General features: G+C 39.0%; 1 protein-coding gene across 2 annotated transcripts in view; it reads right to left on the bottom strand.

Annotated features, from left to right (window-relative positions):
* Positions 1-20,286, bottom strand: part of rngtt (RNA guanylyltransferase and 5'-phosphatase) — a 68,724-nt gene that overhangs the window by 35,568 nt on the left and 12,870 nt on the right. For both annotated transcript variants that reach the window (XR_015090948.1, XM_086061602.1), the window contains exons 9-11: positions 15,243-15,378; positions 11,260-11,331; positions 5,979-6,143 (exon numbers count right to left, since the gene is read on the bottom strand). Coding sequence is in view for 1 of the 2 variants with exons in the window: in XM_086061602.1 (XP_085917728.1) it covers positions 5,979-6,143; positions 11,260-11,331; positions 15,243-15,378 (373 nt within the window). In the remaining variant the exon portion in view is untranslated. The remainder of the gene's footprint in view (positions 1-5,978; positions 6,144-11,259; positions 11,332-15,242; positions 15,379-20,286) is intronic.

Genomic DNA, 20,286 nt, shown 5'->3' with positions numbered 1-20,286 from the left:
TCAAAAGCAACACACTCAACAGCGTGAGCAATCTGTTAGAGTGAACGAGCAATTGAGTGACCGCTATTTGGGCTCTTAGTAAATCGGGTCGTAAGAGAAAGACTCAATTTTCACCATGATTAACTCATTCACTGCCATTGACGGCTATACACGTCAAAAATTGTTTCTATTAGTTTAACATTTTTTCCCACTTTTGTTAACAAGAGTATGAAAACCTAGAAACTTTTCTTTATTGTACATTTAGAACAGATATTAAATTTGTGATTAATTCGTGACTGATTAACTAGTGAAGTCATGCGATTAATTATGATTAAAAAATGTAATTGCCTGACGCCCCTAATTTTTAATAATCTTTTCTTTAAAAAAAAAAAGAAGAAAAGATTATTAGGAATTAGGAACATCAGGTAATTAATCGCATGACTTCTCCAGTTAACTCACGATTAATCACAAATTTTATATCTGTTCTAAATATACAATAATTTTTTCTAAGTTTTCATACTCTTGTTAACAAAAGTGGAAAAATAATTTCAACTAATAGAAATAGTTCAAATGAATTTTTGACGTCTATCGCCGTCATTGGCAGTGAATGAGTTCATGTCAGTCTACGTTTGGTCTCACAAAAGGACACAATCAATATGAATGGCCGAGCTATAGCGGGACAGCAGATTAATGATGCGTTCTGTATGCCATTCACCTCGAGTACGACTCTATCCTCATCAAGATTTTTAACGGCCAATCAAAGTAGGCCCATTCCATAAAACCCTTCCTCCCCGTGCTTACAAAATGAGTGAAATGCGGGATACCCACGAGGCTCATTTTCTGTGCCCTAGACACGCACAACTCGACTGATGCTATGCACTCCCCATCCGTGTTGTGTCCTTGCGCTGTCTGTTCATCTTCTGCTCAGGGGAGGCTTGTGAGTGGGGGGTTTCAATCAAAGGCAGAGAGGATGGATTGATATTCCAGTCAAGCTACAGGGTTGTTGTTGCTGGAGGCTCCTCTCAAGCCTATTGTGAATGGCCCTGAAAATTCAGTGTATAGTTTATTATGTTTACGGAATATTAAAAAAAAAAAAATACCACGTCACAGAGCGTATGCGGGGTTACCAAAACGTTGGCTGGTTTTGGACTAGAACTCTGTTATACAGTCTATAAAAGTTGGTAGCCGAATTAAAGTAGTTTCATAACAAATGGAGCATATAAGACAAAAAGGGAGACGTGCATCATGGGAATAATAAACCAATAATGGATATTGTTTATCAGCTATTGCTGATGAGAGGTGGCGTATTCACCTTTTCTCCCCAGTGAATGCAAAAAATTATGTTCATGCTTCATTTCTTGCATAATGTCCTCCTGTGAGTGGGTGCAGATATTGAATTCGGGTGAAGAGGAGTGTTAGTTATAGGGCAGCAAGGTCTTGTCACAGGGTTCATCTCCTATAGCAAAAAGACTTGACAGCAGAAGTGTGAGGTCAGCGAGCCACGAGGAAGCCGCAGACAGATCACACTCAGGTAATGAGACATGCCGGAGAGGGGTATCATCTCTGTCTTGTACATTTCACAATACAAACCACCAGCTTTTGGCAGGAGAAAAAAGGATTTGGACTTGTGTGACAAAATAATAGTAAGTCAACATGAGAATGTGTCCCAAAAAATTAATCATACCAGCCTCTGACATTTTCACATTGTGTTCCCTTGTACCCAAGAAGAAATGGATCCGGAGAAAACTTAGCTTGAAAAATACTACATACACACATTATAATGTCAACTGTGTTGACAGTGATTTATGCGTCTAAATTTGATCTCAATTAGGGCTACAGCTAACGATTATTCCAATTGTCCATCTTTTTTCCATTAATCGATGAATCCGCCAAAATAATATTTTATTGAGCTTGTACCTCAAATTTGTAATCGGAGTTGAAATTTAAAGCAAAAAATCAACAACAAATTGTCCCGATGACGGACTACTTCACAAAGGCCACTCAAAAAGCACCAATTATACAAATCCTTGAGAAATCAGACCACATATGCGGAAAAAACTAAACAACCTATTTGTATGTATTTGGAATAAATACAGTGACGAACATTTTTTTTTGCCACACCCTCAGCATCACTCTCGTTCTGCTACAAATTTGTATTTATCTTTCCACAACTTCTATTTGTCAGCGGGGTCTCCTTATTACATGGGCATGAAAAGTGCTCTGTGTAAATAAAAGCCCATAATGGCCGTTGAATTAGCTTACTTGCAACAGATGGGTTGCGAGTGATGCTGGTAGCACAGCTAGACAATAAACTTGAGACGATGAAAATCTTTGCCAGGGCTGCACTTTAGGAAGCAAGTACAACCAGACCAGATGGTGAGTGAGTATTACACATTTCACGTTAACAAATAACAGAAGCGGTAAGACTATAAATTGCATTAAAAGCTTTTACAAACTCCCTGGGAAAAAAATATAGTTTTTTTTTTTTACCCTATAACTAATGCCTCCCTTTCCATGGCACAGTATCTATCTACTTGCTCACAATTGCTATTTCTACCATTCGATGGTGGGCAGCCGCCATAGTCAGTCACCAAACCAAAAATACCCTCACATTAGGATTTTGGCGTGCCTTAATCTCAAAGACCACAGTGGCACTTTCCTGTCAGGATAAAAGATGGCAGAAAAACACCCCAAAAGAATAATAGCGCAACCTGTTCCTTTCACAGCGGGGCTTGCTTTCAGATTTCTCCAGTGGCTAGCGCTCTATTTTTTTCCTCAGCCAACTCCATTCAAACCCCTAAAATACGCCATGGTTGTGCAAATTTGGAAATCCTGTATGCCAAAAGGGTCAGTAAGATAATTGGGTGAGTGGAGGAAGCAAAATGAATAACTGGAGTCATTTGGAAGGGAAATGAGGACTTCAATGTCCAAGCGTCAGCCATGAAACACATCAACCTAGCAACAGACAAAGGCCAGCATACAAACTGCAGCCTGTGACTGAATTGCCCCCAAAAAGGAATTTGCCGTCAACATATCATAAAGTGGAGGATTGTGCTGCTATGAATGAAAGCCAGACACCAGTTCCCCTACATTAACATCCCGTATAACAGAGTTATGACTGTATGGGGACCAGATGGTCACTGACCAACACAAAAGAACCAGCGACTTAAATATTCTGATCGACATCCAGAGGGAGTGATATAACCTCTTAAATTACAATAGAGATAGCAAAACTATTGTAAGCTATAAGTTTAAATTGTCAAAAGTTTCAATCAGTGTCGGCACAGAAAGAGATGCTTGCAAAGTCTCATCCCATCCATAAACCCTGATCATTAGTGGAAGTGGAAGGCCCAAGGTTTCCAATTGATCTTGGCTCGAGCAAAACATCAAATAAATTGTGCTCTGACCCCCTCAAGACCTGACGTTACAGCACAAGCGCACCTTTGAGGATGGCTAAATCGTGTTTTAGAGGATAAAAGCTGTACCCCTGGCTTTTTCCAAAGACACAGCCCAACTGAGACCTAGATGGTGAAGATTATTGATTTCACAAAAAAAACCACTGGTCTGACAAATGTGACAATGACAAATGACATATATTTTCTAGATCAGTTTTCCGCACTGAAGACAGTGCTCCAGTTTTTCTGTTGCACAATATTTGCTCTTTTTTTTTTTAAGGGGGCCCATTTTGCTACTAGGTAGCGTACTAGCTCAGTCACGCAACTTAAAGGCAACTTTTAAGCGACGTTCCAAGAACAATACCTGAACTGCCAAGGGATTCATAGAACATACTACTGTATATCTATTAGACCACTCAAAGAGGAAATTTCACCTCATTTTGCTGCCAAGATATTTGTTTTAGTTGGGTTTTTTTTTATCACTTTTCCTCGCAGCAAGTGGCTTTGAAACAGGCGAACGTTTATCAGGAGCGCTAAAGGTAAGCATATCCTCTACTGGTAACTTGTAGCCTCAGCATTTTTTCAGTTTTGTTTTGAGAAAATAACAATCGGGTATTATATGATATTATTATTCTATTATACTTTTTAAAATTTGTCTACGTTTTTTTCTGCTTGGCATTCAGAGAAGGTGGACTCATTTCAACATCTTCTGATGCTGATTACAAAAAAAAACGGGAGCATATACAGAAATATAGAGATATTTGGATTCTACGTCTGAATTTGCCCTAGAAAACGTTGTTGGCTACTTTTGGGGGGGAACCAGGAAATCGGAAGTCCCGCCTCCTCCGTGGCATATACCCCATTAAGATAGAAAGTGATGAGGTTTTGCTGAAGGAAGAATCAGGGATAATGACGTAACACTCTTTTAAAAAAAAAAAAAAAAAGAAAGAGAGAGAGAGACAGACAGACAGACAGCCTTTCTCTGTCAGGTCAATCCTACAAATCAGAACTGCTCCCTTGCACCCTTTGGACCGACTATTCCCAAGTCCCAAATGCTATATCCTCATTCACAGGTTGACTTGGCACACAGGCTCCCTTGCAACCATAAATAGTGTTTCTGCCACTCATAATTCAACATTACCTAGTCCTACTCCACTACAGTAAAATGCTCTCCTTGCCTGAACCCTTGAAAAGAATCGTACATTTTTCCAAGAAAGTTGAGTAGCGCCACAGCTTCAAGTACTAAGAATCTTAGAGTCTGCTTTCATCTCTGGTGCCAAGAGGCCAACCATTTTATCCTGCCATCAAACACAAGCAACACATTTTTTGTGGACCTTGGCGGCTTTTAGCTATTTTCCTCCCAGGAATAACCCCTACAGAGCCTCCTGAGGGTAATTCCCATAACATCTACACAGCATCGACAGCAAAGAGAGATAAAAACCTATTTAGATATGGTTACTCTTGGCCAGGCTGAGCTCATTACCCAGACTGCCCAGCTGACCATTTACTTTGCTGACAAAAAAGCTCAAGGAGTTTACTTTTTCTTTATTTTTTTCGCCCTAAGGTTAAAACCAATATATTTCTTCCAAACTCTATTGCCCTCTGTGGTCTGCCCATTTTTCATGTGGTACCAATGGCATTTAAAACATAAACATTATACACTGGTGCCTTGAGATACAAGATTATTTGGTTATATGGAATGTGTTGCTGCACCCTTTGAGATACGAGTGACACGACTTGTGCGAAATATATATATATATATATATATATATATATATATATATATATATATATATATATATATATATATATAATTATTAGAGCTGTCAAACGATAGAAATTGTTTTAATCAGATTAATCAGATCTTAGAATTTTGATTAATCACGATTAATTGCTTGATAAAAAGGGCTTTTTTTAATCAAAGAAATTTCCCCGCCATAAATAAACCTCTCTCCTCTCCTTTGTCCTTGGATGCTAATTGTTGAAACACCACCTCCTGCTTTCTCGCAACTAAATAAAAGGAAAGAGCCTCAGGTACAGGAGGAGGTGTGGCTTATGTTTTATTAAAAACACTCTAAACACTACCTTATTTGCAATGGCAGATTTTCACCCTGTTATCTCCCAGGATACCCAGATACATCTTTGAATTCCAACACGACTTTTCATGTTTACCAAAAACGAAATGCCACAGATTACAGTAATTAATGACTGGGTGTAACTACAGTAATTTCTGGACTATAAGGCGCACCTGACTATAAGCCGCACTAGCTAAATTTGGGGAATACTCAAGTTTGTTAGACATATAAGCCGCACCTGACTGTAAGCCGCAGGTGTTTTAATGTTACCGCACCGGGGTCCCGCCATTTTCTTTTCCATAATGAGGGCGCAAATTGTCTCGCTCTCGTTCTGTCTCTTTTACTCTATTTGGGCTCACTTGGTTTGTTTTGCTCTGCCTGACGCTCTTGAGCTTTCTTTATAGCGTGCCCCCTTGTGATCTGATGGATAAGCCGCACTTTTGGATTAGCCGCAGGGTCGAATGCAAGTGAAAAAGTAGCGGCTTATAGTCCAGAAATTACTGTAGTGAAAAAATTCTGAATTATTTACCTTGCGTGACGCTTGAATGTCGAAGAACGGCTTATTTCGGACACTGAAGGGCTCCTTCGTTTTGTCAATCTGTCCAGTCTTCATTTTTTCCATCCGGGGAGAAATTATCTCTTTTTCGATGCATAACAACCGGATATTGAAATCACACTGACCCACAGGCTGTCCCTGAAACACACACAGACAAATTGAATCTCAAATAGAAATAAATATAATAAAAAAGACTGCAGGTCGCATCAACTTAACAATAGGAACGTCTTGACAAAGTATTACAGAATGGGAAGTGCAAAAAAAAGAAATAGCTGTTTAATCTTCGCCGGTGAAATTCTTCAAAGGGTTAACTTGACATCAAATAAAACTAAACATCAACAAACAGTACAGTGAAATCCATTTTGCTTTGTTACTATGACAACAGTTGCAGTAATGGCTACACATGGCGGTACCTGTTAAGCGGTAATTTGAGCCATCGCTGCCTTTTAATCTGCTTTGCCCATCAAGGTCACAAAATAATAAAATATCCATACATAGTTTTATGAAGATATTGACAATAGCCGTGTGCTATTTGGGGGTTTTCTTGACCTGAATGTAATTAAAGTAATAACACATGGACAATAAATATAAAGCATGTACTGTATATTTATGGTGATCTACATAGCAAGTAAAGCCACCATCATAATATTGGTTGCTACCCGAATAAATTGCATTTGGTAGCGACAAGAAAACAGAAAATAGTTTACAACTTGTATTTGTGAAATCACCACAATATGCTTTGTTCTATATATCTGTACTCATCCCATAGAGCGGATTATTGCAATTCACTGGCGTCGGGCGGAAATTCATAAGTCACAATTTGGTAAAAAAAAAAAGAAAAGAAAAAATTATATATATATTTTGGTCAGTCCACCTAAAATGGCTTGTTGATGGTTGAACAAACAGGCCATTTTTGTAGTCTCTTGCAAAATGACTACTTTGGAGGCACAAGGACTCGGCCTGACGGCAGCAAATTCCATCTAAATATGCTTCTGTCAAGCTGCTGTAAATAATTTAGAGTTGTTTCAATATGCAGTTGCCAATCTAGGAATAGCCATATACACGGCATAACATCTGCTCTTCCTTCAGTCATAAGCTTCATGCAGAATTCAGATTTAACCGCTTCCACATCTGGCTCAAGACAAACTACACTTTCCGACAAGGTCCGGTCCCAGGTGACATCATGTCTTTGTATTCTACCACTTGAATCTTATCATTTTAAGCATTTCCTACATTTACATTGTGCCTTTGCAGTTAGATCCTCAACCTGTGCCAATATGCATTCCGCCAACATCACTGAATAAACTCTTACCGTGATGTCACATTGTATATTTTACTTCTTCATAAGTAGCTCTTAAAGCTCAATCTAAATAAAGCTGCACTCGACTATTTACTTGGGCCATGGCTCAATACTCGGCAATCTATATCAGGACACAGCGAGCGGGACGGTAGAGTCTCGGTTGTATTAGTATTCTGCTTGGTACCTGCAGAAAAGGTCAGTACTCAAGAGCTTTTGAGGTAATCATTGGAGAGGGGAGGAGGAAAGTGATGTTTGTTGACTGTGCAAGCAGTGGTGGGTGGCAAATATTTTTTTTTCGATTTAGATGTAATAATTTGATGGGTTGTCTGGTAAGCCATTCGCATATTTATTAAAAAAGAAAAAAAGAAATGTTAAATATAAGGACACAAGTAACACAAGGCTTGATGAATGTCAAGGCATGGTTCGAACGATGACTGCGTTGACACTGCTGAAAAATGAACCCACCTCAACAGCAAAATCTAATTAACAAAATTTACGTATGTTTTTTTCACGTTATTTCGGATGTCGATAAAACCGGCAAATCATCCACAGGAGGAAAAGCTGGTATCGTGTCCCACACATTCAGCACCATCTGTCAGCAGTGTCATAGGGACAGCGCAAGATGTAAGTGTGGATGATTGAAGGCGTGTGCTATCCACGCCTCAGCAACACAAAAACGCAGCAGACTGTTCTTCAAATACAGAAGAGATTAAAGATTGTTTTTAATAATTGACGGTTGCAATCTTGAAAAGGAATAAAGGCCTTAAGCCAAGGAACGAAGTGTGACAAAAAATGTCCCACAAATAATACGATACCAGTCATGCGGCAATGTTCAACATATTACAGCACATTCCACGGTCAGCAGCGAGCTACCGCAGCATGAGAGGGATTTCATTATTCAAACTTAACCTTGTGGGAGGTACTGAACCCCACCAATTTCCTATGCGCATTCACCGAACCCTACCTTATTGAAAAATAAAATATAATTCAACTCAACACTATATTTGTAGTGTTCTTAAGTTAGAACCCAGCGGCAACAGATACAATAAAAAAAAGTAGAGGCCTCAGAATTGAACCCTGTGGAACACCAAACATTCCGTTATACACGTGAAGCCATATTGCACATATTGGTCTGACCAATCTTTTTTTTTTTTTGCACGGCATTAATATGAAAGTACCATCTGCATACAGTTACTTATAAACTGATTAAATTCAATTATTAATGAATCACTTTCTGGTTTATGACCATAACGACAAAAATCTTACAGCACAGGATCGGAACACCAGCAACAACAACACTTGCAGTGGTCATATATTTCAACGTGTTACGTAACTTCCATTATGGCTGAAGTATGAGTAGGCCTACATCAAGAATCTATATATATAACTCACATTAAATGTTAAACACCTGAGTGCTGCAGGAACACAGATTTTCTTTCTTGAAGACAGGCTGCCGCAACAAGTAAGATCTTGAAAATAAGGTAGGAACAATTCCCACCGTGTTGTTGTTGTGAAAAGCAGTTCAAAGTTATTTTACAGTATTTTAGGATGAATGACATTTAGCAATGGTGATGAAATATGGACTCAAAGTCAAGAGAGTAATGTGCAGCTCCTGTCATAGAGATGTTGCACTAAAATTCGTCAGGCACACATAGCAATAATATTTATTCTGCAGGCGTTTCAAAGCCAATTTCCTTTAAGCTTCAATACTCCATGAGGACTGTAGTTTGATTTGTTACTGCAGGTTATTCTGAAATCCGGCTTTTTCTTGTAGAATTGAATAGTGTATAAAATACATGAATCTGGATTATATTCTGTTTTCTCAGGCACAACACATATAAATCGAAGATGAATATGCCTCAATATAGTTTTTATTGTATTGTATAAAAAGAAAACTTCAAGGCCGGTTTTATTTTATATTTCCTGACTCATCATTTTTCTTGTGTTTGTGCTATTTAAATGCAAATAGTTGGTTATGTCCTATTGGCAAAAATGGAAAGACTGCATAAAGACTGCTGAATGAGGCAGCCCTGATGTTGCTAACAACTTGAGTCTTACATGAGGCCACGGGCCTAGCAGGTGGTTTCATGTCCCTTCTGCTACACAGAGGATGAGGCCCCGGCACCGAGGGGCACCCCACACCACAGATAATGAAGAAGGCTAATAATGGCCAAGTCGGATCAATACAACAGTGCTCGAGCGCCAGCTTGGGGGAGTCATGTGGAGCTACTAACCACTGCCAAACATCTTACAAAAGACATTCCCATCAGAGAAGTGTCCTCATTGAGCCACTTGCTGGGGTGATCGATGGAGAGATGGGGGCAGTGGAGGAAAAGAACGGTCAAAGCTACCTTTCTCCACTTTCTCTTCCTTTCGGGTAATTGATCAGGTTTCAATGGGGAAAGGAGCAGTGGCTTGGTTAAGGTTGATAACTGCAAGCTTGCTTGCTTCTGCGCCTGCTTGACTGCTGTTAGCAGAATACAGATCAACCCGAGATGAATTCATTTACAATTACGGAGGTGTGTTAACAGTCCTGCGATGTCCTCAGCCAGTTCAGGAGAGAATAGCCATTGCCAAATATGGTAAGAGGGAACCAATGGACGCATTGATCGTAGGTTTCAATCAATATTTAGCTGTGAATGTACACATAACTAACTAAAATGCATATTGGTCAGAAGCCTAGACTTAAAGTTGACAACAGGGTGTAAAGTGTGGGATGTGACTGGATGTGGAGTTGAGACCCAGCAGGCAGACTGTGGACTGCGTCAAATAATGCAGAGCTTATTCAAATGAACAAGTCTGCCCCAATCAAACTGATCGCTTCATTTTCTGTTAGAAAACCAGCATATAGCATTCTTGTCAATGCACTTTCGCGCCATACAATCGAAGAATTGTATTACAGTGGTGTTTTCTTTGTTTTTGTTTTTATATTATCCCCCACCCTGACCCTTTTCAATAGTAAGCACCCTTAAAAAATTATGTATTTATGCTGCTATTTTTGTCCTTTTTTGTAATATTTGGGTAAATAAAAAAAATGCAAAAAACAATCTATTACATTGTTAAACAAAATATAGAATATTCGGTCAATTAAGAAACGTGTACGACATATGTAGTGTAAATTGACATTTTCGCGCCATACAATCCAAGAATTGTATTACAGTGGCCCCTCGCTACGACGCAGTTCGCTTTATCACGTATTTTTATTTAGGTCCATAAATCATACATTGCGGGATTTACCTTGACTTATATCTCGACATTTCACGGGGTGTTTTTTTTTCTTTTCTTTTTTTTAAGATTATCCCCCACCCCAACCCTTTTCAATAGTTATGCTGCTATTTTTGACCATTAAAAAAAAATAATTGTAAATAAAAACAGTTCTTTCTTTCATTCAACACAATATATTACATTTGTAAACAAAATATAGAATATTTGGTAAATAAAGAATTGTGTACTATGATGAGTTTCAAAAATTTTTGACGTTTTTCTTCTTTTAATTCTTCTTAGAAAGTCAGTGTCCCATCACTGGTGACCTATTTTTAGAAGAGACCCCAGTTAATCGTACACGTCGGCCCCGACACAGTAAGGCCAATGCGTGTGTCTCAATCGTCCACACCACCCTCCTCCGCCTCAGTCACGTAGACGAATATGATCCGAACATCGCTAATCAGTACCGTAACAGAAGTGGAACGCCAGCTGTAAAGTGAATGACACAATGCTGACTTTTTCTACACTGATTGCTGTCCCAAGTGGGTTTTATGCACTCCACCCAATGCTGGGACTGATGTCACCGCACATTTAATTATCCAACTGTCGTAGCAATATTCAGCCTCTGCTGGGCTCTGTCTCATCTGTGACGGCTCTGATGCCGCTATTCTGTGGGATCTCTGCATAAAAATGGCTCATCTAAATTTATGTCAGGGTAAAGATGACACAGTTCCTCATAAGACTACTCACATTGAATTTGATGATGTCATATATCAGATAGCGGGGGACGGGCTGACCATTCACCTTGTCAATGATCATCTCCTGCAGAGACGAAGAGAAAAGAGTCAAGTGACGATTATAACGGCATAGAAGATTCCTCAAATCATTTGAGCATGTACATACCAGATATATGTATAAATATTAATGCAACACTTTTCTTTTGTTTTTAGGGCATGAACTCAAAGATATAAAACTTCTTCCACACAATATCACCATTTCTTTCATATATTGTTCACAAACCAGTCTAAATCTGTGATAGTGAGCACTTCTCCTTTGCCGAGATAATCAATCCCACTCCTACAACTTAAACTCTTAAGTCTATTTCAGAGTGACCATTTATTGTGAGAAGTCTAAGGCACACACCTGTGCACTAATCCTGGTGTCTAACCAGCATCATGATATGGCACACCTGTGAGGTGGGATGAATTATCTCGGCAGTGCTCACTATCACAGATTTAGACTGGTTGTGAGCAAAAACAAAAGTTCTGCGTTTATACATACAATTAAACGAACATCTGTGCGCCACAGGGCCCACGAGGCCTGTGGCAATAAGCAGGATATGTAGCAAGGAACTGGATGTGCTCGGGGTAGGGTCAGACGAAAGAGGGACGTGAGGCAGAAATAGCACCAAGTATCAATTATGCACAGCTTTCAAGTTGAGAGTCAGGTGAAGCGGTGATGGACGACGGTGAGCAGACAGACCACTGGTGTTCAAAACTCTTACGCAACAAGGATGGACTTGCGGGGTTTGCAGACTTTGGCAGGACTTGTTCCGTGCTCATGAAATATTAATGCTACTAACTTTTTTTCTCAAGTTGCAGACTTAAATGAAAAAATGGCAGCAGGTACAAGAATGTCAGGCTCTAGCCATGGCTGACAAAAAGTGAGCCTCACGTGAATAATTGTGCAGCAGATATCTAGGATGAATGTTGTTTGCGGTTTTAAATTACACAATATATTTCCGGGGGGGGGGGGGGGGGGGATGACAAGATAGGTCCCGCAGCGGTCTGGAAAAGGACAAATTAAATTATTTCAAAATATATTCTTTCGCCATTTCTTATAAGGAATTATACCAACAGAAGGTAGATAAGACGATTAAATTCTTTCATTTTGATTTCAGAACAGCACAGTTTTTGAGGTGAATATAAATTAGGGGTGTCAAAATTAGTGCGTTAATTTTGTGTTAATTTAAAGTTCTTTTAACGGCATACATTTTTTTAGCGCACGACTAATGACCGTCCCTTACTTGGAAAACCTGAACTGAGGGAATTCCGGTCTCAACGCAGCAGACACGTCCACGTCAAAATTTAGCAGTAATAAATGTAATAATAATGCATATATTTGTGGAGAAAGGGGTCAAGTTGTATTTTACAACTTTAAAAATGTGCAGTTACTTCATGTTATAGATTAGATTGCTCTTAATATGAAAAGAAAAATGCACTGAGCTGTCACAAACGTCTTACAAATGCAATTATGCCATCTAGTGGCAGAAAATTACCTCAACACAAATCAATAATGTAATAATAATAATAATAATAATGAGTGTGAGCTCTTTTTTTTTACAGTACAGTACATCTTTTTACTCAATTTTATGAATTGTGAAATTACTGTATCAATGACTAAAAGATGCAGCCATATTTATTATTAGTTTAACATGTTTTCCCACTTTTATGTTAACAAGAGTAGGAAAACTGTATTGTACATTTAAAACAGATTTAAAATGTTTTGATTAATCCTGGGTTAACTATTGAATATGCGATTAAATACGATTAAATGTTTTAGTCGACTGACACAACCATTTATATAAACATTAGCTGGTGAATCTTAGCTTGTTATGTTAATTATGAGAAAGGCAAATGCCAACATGTCAGGCAAGTTGAGGTATCGGACACTCAAAAAGAGTTTACAGTATGTCTTATACAAATAGAATATGTGTCACAGTGGCAAGTAAAAAATGTGTGTTGCAATCATGTATCTGTAACTAAATTCTTATTTTGACATCAAAAGACCTTTGTTGATCTTTGTTAACAAATGATCAATGTGTTTGTGTCTTTAATCTGTTGGAAGACCCAAAACTTGCAAACTACATTTTTCTCCAGAATGCCTTGCTAGATTTTAGATTATTTATTTTTTTGGCCAAAGTACAAGTTCAAGATCCCTGTGCTGAATTTAGTAAAGCAGTCCTTGTTGTTTCACAGTGACTAGGGTCTAGTGTTCTTTTCTTCATACACACAGCAAAGGCAACTTGGTACTCTTTTGTTAAAGGAAAAAACAAAAACAATCAAACATTGTCCCGGAAGCATTGTGGCTTGTCAATATGTATCCAAGCAAATGATTGTCTCATCAGTTATTTCAGTGATGTGGGTTTTTCAATTCAGAGGGGTGCCAACCTTTTTTCCCCCCACGTGCGTAGGTGTCTGCTTTAGATGTGATTAAAAATGTAAAGTCAGATTTGTGGCATCCATCCATTAGGTAGTTGGCAGCATGGAAACAAATGAATGGCATATGTGTTTTCTGACGTGATTTGTGGGTGTGGCTGAGAGGGTGAGAAATGACGCAGTCACCAAGCATCTGGTTCAGTCAACCATCGCTCAGGCAGACAACAGCCATGGATGAATACATTAGCGTGACCAATGGAAGCTGCCATTATGGTGCCCATCAAGTTATGAAATTGGAGAAAGGTAGGTAAAGCCACAAAAACAGAGTAAACAAAGACCAATGCCTGCAGGCTAAAGATGAAACCTATCAGAAAAAACAGCAGGATTTGAACATAGCTCACTATAAATAGAAATCGCATCCTCTCTATGGGAACGAAGAGCCAGAAGCATAAACACAAAGAAATACACAAGAGTAAAACAAGTTCTTAGAGCAATCTCAACACACAACCAACACCTGGGCTTCGGGGACATAAGAGAAATGCAGACATTTGAAAAGAAAAATGCATTTTTGTGTCCTCCTACCGCAGGGGTGGACAACTGGCAGCCCAGTATGGACATTTAATTAACATAATTGATTAATTGAGTTTTTGAGTGAGGCTTGGTGGCTTCCAAAGATGAAAATGTGTCCCTGTTAAAGCAAACTACACAGAAGAAATCACATCCAAAGGGAACCGCAAATTATTTCAACATTTGAAGACAACAAATGAAGACACCCAGCAGCAAATATTGCTCTGTACATGACTTGGAAGAACACTCGAGAGGAAACTCTTGCCGAGAAATAGATAACATGAGAGGAATCATTTTCACATTGTTTTTTTTTTCTTTCTATGATCCCGATGACATGGTGCACGTTTCCGTTGCAAAAGCAGTGATTCATCGACGTACGGTAGCAGCATGAAATAAACATATCCCTGGCTGAGTATTATAGCCTACAAATATGCAAGTGCTCCATCATCAAGCCAAAGCACCGATCCTGCAAAACCTTGTCAGATCAACCGCTCCATCAATCATTTCCACGTGCAACAGCAGAATTATCATTAAAAATCAGAAATTGATGACTCGATACGTCATGCTCAAGCCGAGCAGCATTAAGAACCAAAAGCTGTTTCCTAGTAAAGCTTGGTATCGTAGGATGAGGTCACACCTCAGCGAACTCACCGCCAAGAATTACAACGCAACACAGAGCACAACAGACGCAGGAATCAGTGGCAGAAAAACGGTCAAATCTTCCATTAGACATTTCCCCAGGACATGGGAGGATGATTTTCACGTCAGCTATATGTGTGAGGGGCTCAACTGCCAGCCAGACTGCAACATCTTTGGCCCAGAGGTTTTGGAAACCAAGATCAATTATCTGCAAGACTGAGCAGCAGGGATAGGATGGTAAGGTTATGAAGGTTAGTGATGCTGTTGCGGTCCGCTCAGGGTCTGATAGGATTTTCTAAAGCAGCGACGATACAATACAAAACACAATTATGACAAAGACGGTAAAATACGACGAGCAATAGAACTTACCCCATCTAAAAGTGTATTTGCTAGATGGATGCGTGGATCTTTCCGGAAAGGAAACTCTAAATTGGGTAAGTGGAAGATCGTATTGTCTCTGTCAGTCATGAATACTTCATGTTTGCCATTGATCACCATCATATACCTGTTGGGAGAGTTGGAAAAACATCAATCAGTACTTGGCTGATACTGCATGGAATAGTCACGATCTTGCATGATAAGCAGCCTGCAGATGAAAGCACATTTTTCTCGGGGAAATAAACGGCACCCTTCCACTCGCGTTTGCAGAGGATGACGCACACGGAGAGTTCACTACGAAATTCATCTACCATCTGTACCCTGCTTGAGCCGTGACTGCCGCCATCTATACGTTGAATCGTTTCATTAAAATGGGAGTCAACCCAATTTTTTTCCCTTTACAATATGTTCTCTGCAGCCCCACGGTATTCGGATGAATAATGTGTTTGTGGAATATGAATTAAGAAGCAAAAAATTCAGCTGCCATTTTGTCACTTGCTGTCGACATCACAGTTGTCAAGTAACGACCAATAACGGCTCAGCTTGTGAATGTCACATGACCAAACTCGGAAAACAGGTGAGCTGCGATAGGCCTGAGCAACTGTGATGTCATTTTCTGTTGACAGCAAGTGGCAGTACAAGACAAAATGGCCGCCTCCTGAGATGTAGAAAAACAGGGGTTGCAGAGAATTGTTAAGAAAAATTTGGGTTTGACTGCAACCTATAAATGGAGTTCAAATTAGCACCAATCTGTGAACTGCTACATGGACATTTCTGCTTATACAGTTTAAACTACAACAAATTAATAAAATTATGTACTAAGATTTCTTAAGAAATGTGTTCATTTTCTTTTGTTTGTAGCTCTGGACAATGGATTTAAGTATTAAGTGTCATTTTGGAGGATAACAAAGGCCTTAATTTGAAAAGGATCATTTAAGTACTTAAGGCTTTCCCTGACACACCGTATTAACTGATTTGCAACACAGAATTGGCAGAATTACTGTAATAGGACACTACTGTTGATGCCCCAGATGGCAACATAAATAGAATCCCAACATTTGTCCAGAATATTTTAAAATAGACAAAACTCAAACATCGTGCTACTCAAATGTCAGTCCTGCAGAGAAAAACAGAACAGGTGTATAATAAGAAACCAAGGCCATCATCGTAATTATCATCACAACCACACGGGTGTGACTAATAACATTAATTAGAGCCCTGTTCAAATCAGGTCCGCACAGTGACCTGCTGTTCCGGTCGGTTTAATGAAATTGTTTTGGCATCCAAAAAGTAGAGAGGTACAAAATTTAATTGACCAGCAATGTCGCATAGAGCCCATTTCTGTAAATTGCCGTTCCTGACATTTGACTTTTCACTCAGCTGCAAACCACGAGATTCTCAACGAGATTCTCAATGTACAATATTATTAAAAAGTGAAGGCAACAACAACAAAAGACGAACGCTTTCATTATGTGATAAAAAGCAGAAAGCGCACCAATTCCTCCAGATCAGAGTGTAATACAATTAAAGTATGGACATTTTACCCACTTCTGCTATTTAGTACATTTTGTGTCCCCAGACTAAAAAAATCTACATACAGCAAAATCTAATGCTTAAATTCCATTTTAATAGATTTTGAAATACTGTGCCAAACAACTCAAATTCAACAGAAAATTCTAGTGACATTTTTTTTTACACAAAAAAAAAAAGACTCCAAAACACAAACAACATGATTCAGTTTTGACACATGGCTTTTCTAATGTTTAACCAACTAAATATTGTACCAATAATGAGTTTAAATCACTTTGTATTCCAGTTGTTTCCCTGCCAATTAACTTCTGACTTGAATAGCCCTGAAGTCCTTTGAGCTAAGCTGATGCATGAAAGAACTGTCATGGTGGACCTGACTTGACTTTGTAATGTCTCTTAAATGTTAAACAATATGGTGGCTCCATTGCACACCTCTTAAAAACTCCATTAGCATTCCAAGACGGTCTGCTGCTTTTTAACCCACAGTAAATAAAGCAGGATTAATTATAAAGCATAACAAGCAATCATGAGGCAACATTTTTCAAAGGTTAAGTAGTATAACCAATGTACTCCAAAATAGAGACTAATTATTTAGCTTCTTAAACATTTAAGGGGATTTGTGACATAAAAAATGGAAGGAGACATTTAAGACATTTATAGTCAGGGGAGAATAAAAAGAATGTTAGAATATGCTCCCTTTTGAAAACAAGGTCACACAACAGAGATGGATTTAAGATGACATCCCCGGCGATGATATGGATCGCTCATACCTGCTGTGCCTCCCTATCATTTCCACAAAAGGCTTAGATGTGATAAATATCCTGTCAATACCAGCTGGTTCCAAGTGGGGAGATTGATAAGATGCCAAGGATCAGACGGCATCAAATACCATACCAGACGACCATTTAATCTTGCTTTGACTGACGTACAAGTCATATATTTTCATTAATTAACTGGCAAAATCCTTTACTTGTCTAAGTAAGGGAAATAATATTGTAATAGTAATCGTATTGAAACGGTTATTCTGTACACTGTACAATGGCAGCAACTGTTTTTTCTCTCTCATTGCGTGGCATCTAAAGATCAAACTGATTAGCAACACATTACAGATGACTTTTCCTCTACAAACTACAAAACTGTTTTATTACACTGAATTTGATGAAACACTGCCAATAATCACGCTTCACCATTTAGCCGAAGGGATACTCTGAGTGGAGCTGCAGTTCCATCACAAAGAGGAGTTAACTTAAGACGCCCAAGGCATGAGATGAAGACTGCCTTTGGGGTGCAATCAATTGGAGGTGTTTTTTTGTGTGGACCAAAAAGAAGATGAAGGTATTTATTATGTGGCTCATTTGGCTCAGATAAAAGTCAAGGCTACATTCTCAAAGACACCTGCGTAATCCTTCGTCAACTGAAAAGACAGGAGAATAATGGCTTCATAAAGACATCAGCAGTTCCTCAAGGTTTGTTAAATTGGGGGAAATAAATACCTCAATGCAGGGTGATTTTCAAAGGTTACTTTCGCTGAAAGTCAAATATACAATACCTTCTCACCAGGAACTATTACTAATTTAAACGCTAGTCAATCTGGTGACCGGTGGTTGTGTTATTACTTTAGCTAATGCTAAATGCTATCTTGGTTGACAAGTTCAACAGTTAAACAAGGCAATGCGCTCCTCATTATCCAACTGGTGGTTGTGTTATTACTTTAGCTAATGCTAAATGCTATCTTGGTTGACAAGTTCAACAGCTGTAAACGTTTTTTACCTTGCGCCCGTCCCGCATGGCAACATTAGAAATACAGCGCCAGCTCAGCTTGTGTTGGATCTGATTGGTGACTGCAGCATTAAACTAGACTATTAAACGAGACTACATTACCCATGATTCTTACAATTGGAAGTAGTGCTAGTTCCCGGTGTGACGAAAACACATCTGCTAGCGAGTAGCGATTAGATGCGGATGACAATAATAAGGCAAACGTGAATGTGGAGGTAAATCGGAAGGAAACTAACGGTTACATTTCTTTGTTATTGATGTGATCTGTCACGGTTAAATAGCGACGTCTGGTCATCCTACATTATTGTTGTCTCCTCAAATGACTCAAAAATGCTTCTCTTTTTTTTCTGCCCATTCTTTTGTCAACAATCCCAAGGATCAATGATTTTTTTATTTTCAAATGTTTACAGAGAAAACTTGCCAATGAGAGGTTGTATACAGCAAGGATTACTTCTAACAACACGTTCAGTTAAAAGGTCACTGAGAGAGGCAATACGAATCAAAGGCATGTTCAAAAGTCTTCTGGAAAAGCAAGAGATAAACAAAAAAATGTGGGAGGATAAAGAAACAACGGTGTCTTGGAAGCGTTGGCCAGATATAGTTGCACTTTTTAAAAAGGTGCTTGAGGTGGGAGTAGAAACACGATCAAAACATCCAAAAGATAAAAAACACTACGCAGACTGTGCTCGGGAAGAAAATGTTTGAAAAAAATCGGACAAATAATGATGCACACTGACACAAAGGAGCTTGAGTGCAGTGAGTTCTTAAAAAAGGACCACTGTCAGAGTATCAAACAGAGATTTTCTAGTATCTGGTACAACGGCAAATAGGTATGCAGTGAGGAGAAGCCGTTCCTCCGTTGTCTAATTGGGCCAGTTAGCCACAGCTAACCCTGCCATGTTCAGAGGAACGCAGCGGGAGACCATTAAATGCCTTCTAACGTCCAAAGTGGTCCTCTTCATCATGCTTACCTTATTCACATCAACCTGTCTACACGGTCATTAGTAACATCTGTCAACGTATTACACGATCAATCGTGAAAACATACAACATGATATGTCTGTAATACCTAATTTGGTGTCCCTCCCACTTCAATCTTAGCCATATGTGTGAGACCAGTCCCCACAGCACTTAAGCCTTAATGAGGCGCAGACTACCATTGTGTCATCTTCTTCCCCGGTCAAGTCCGGTGGCACGACTGACAGATGAGTACCGGCGGGGGGAGGCTCAAGATCTAAGAGCTTTGCTCATCATTACCAGTGCATCAATGAGCAAGACTGCGCTCTTATGCCAGGTTTTCGCAAAGTGGTCCAAGTGGTCTGCAATAGATCAGGCTTATTTGTCCACTAAGGGATACGAAGCTGGGATGCTTCATAAACAGCGTGACATCATGCCAAGGCAAGGAAAGGCAATGACAAGAAGCACAAGACTGGAGAGTGAAATTGATTTAAAAAAAATGCTTGGAATCAAAAATAATTGGGGGTTTATACTTCATACTTATGCAACCAGGTTATTTGTAAGCTTTTTATTTTTCAATTGTGTGCAACACGTTATATCACATCTTGGCCTCTCTTTTTTTTTTCTTTTTTTTATATCACAAAAACCTGACATTTGAAACAGGGTGTGTAGACTTTTTATATTTTATATAGTGATGACTCAGATGGTTTGGTTGCTTTCTGATTAATTGAGATACTGTTGTCTTTTTCTTCGCAAGTCAAGCTGCAAC

Source organism: Leptonotus elevatus, chromosome 18 (assembly GCF_054856555.1).
Source record: "Leptonotus elevatus isolate MCC_2025b chromosome 18, RoL_Lele_1.0, whole genome shotgun sequence".
Lineage (NCBI taxonomy): Eukaryota > Metazoa > Chordata > Actinopteri > Syngnathiformes > Syngnathidae > Leptonotus > Leptonotus elevatus.
The sequence above is the reverse complement of the archived record's forward strand: the minus strand, read 5'-3'. Positions and strand labels throughout refer to the sequence as shown.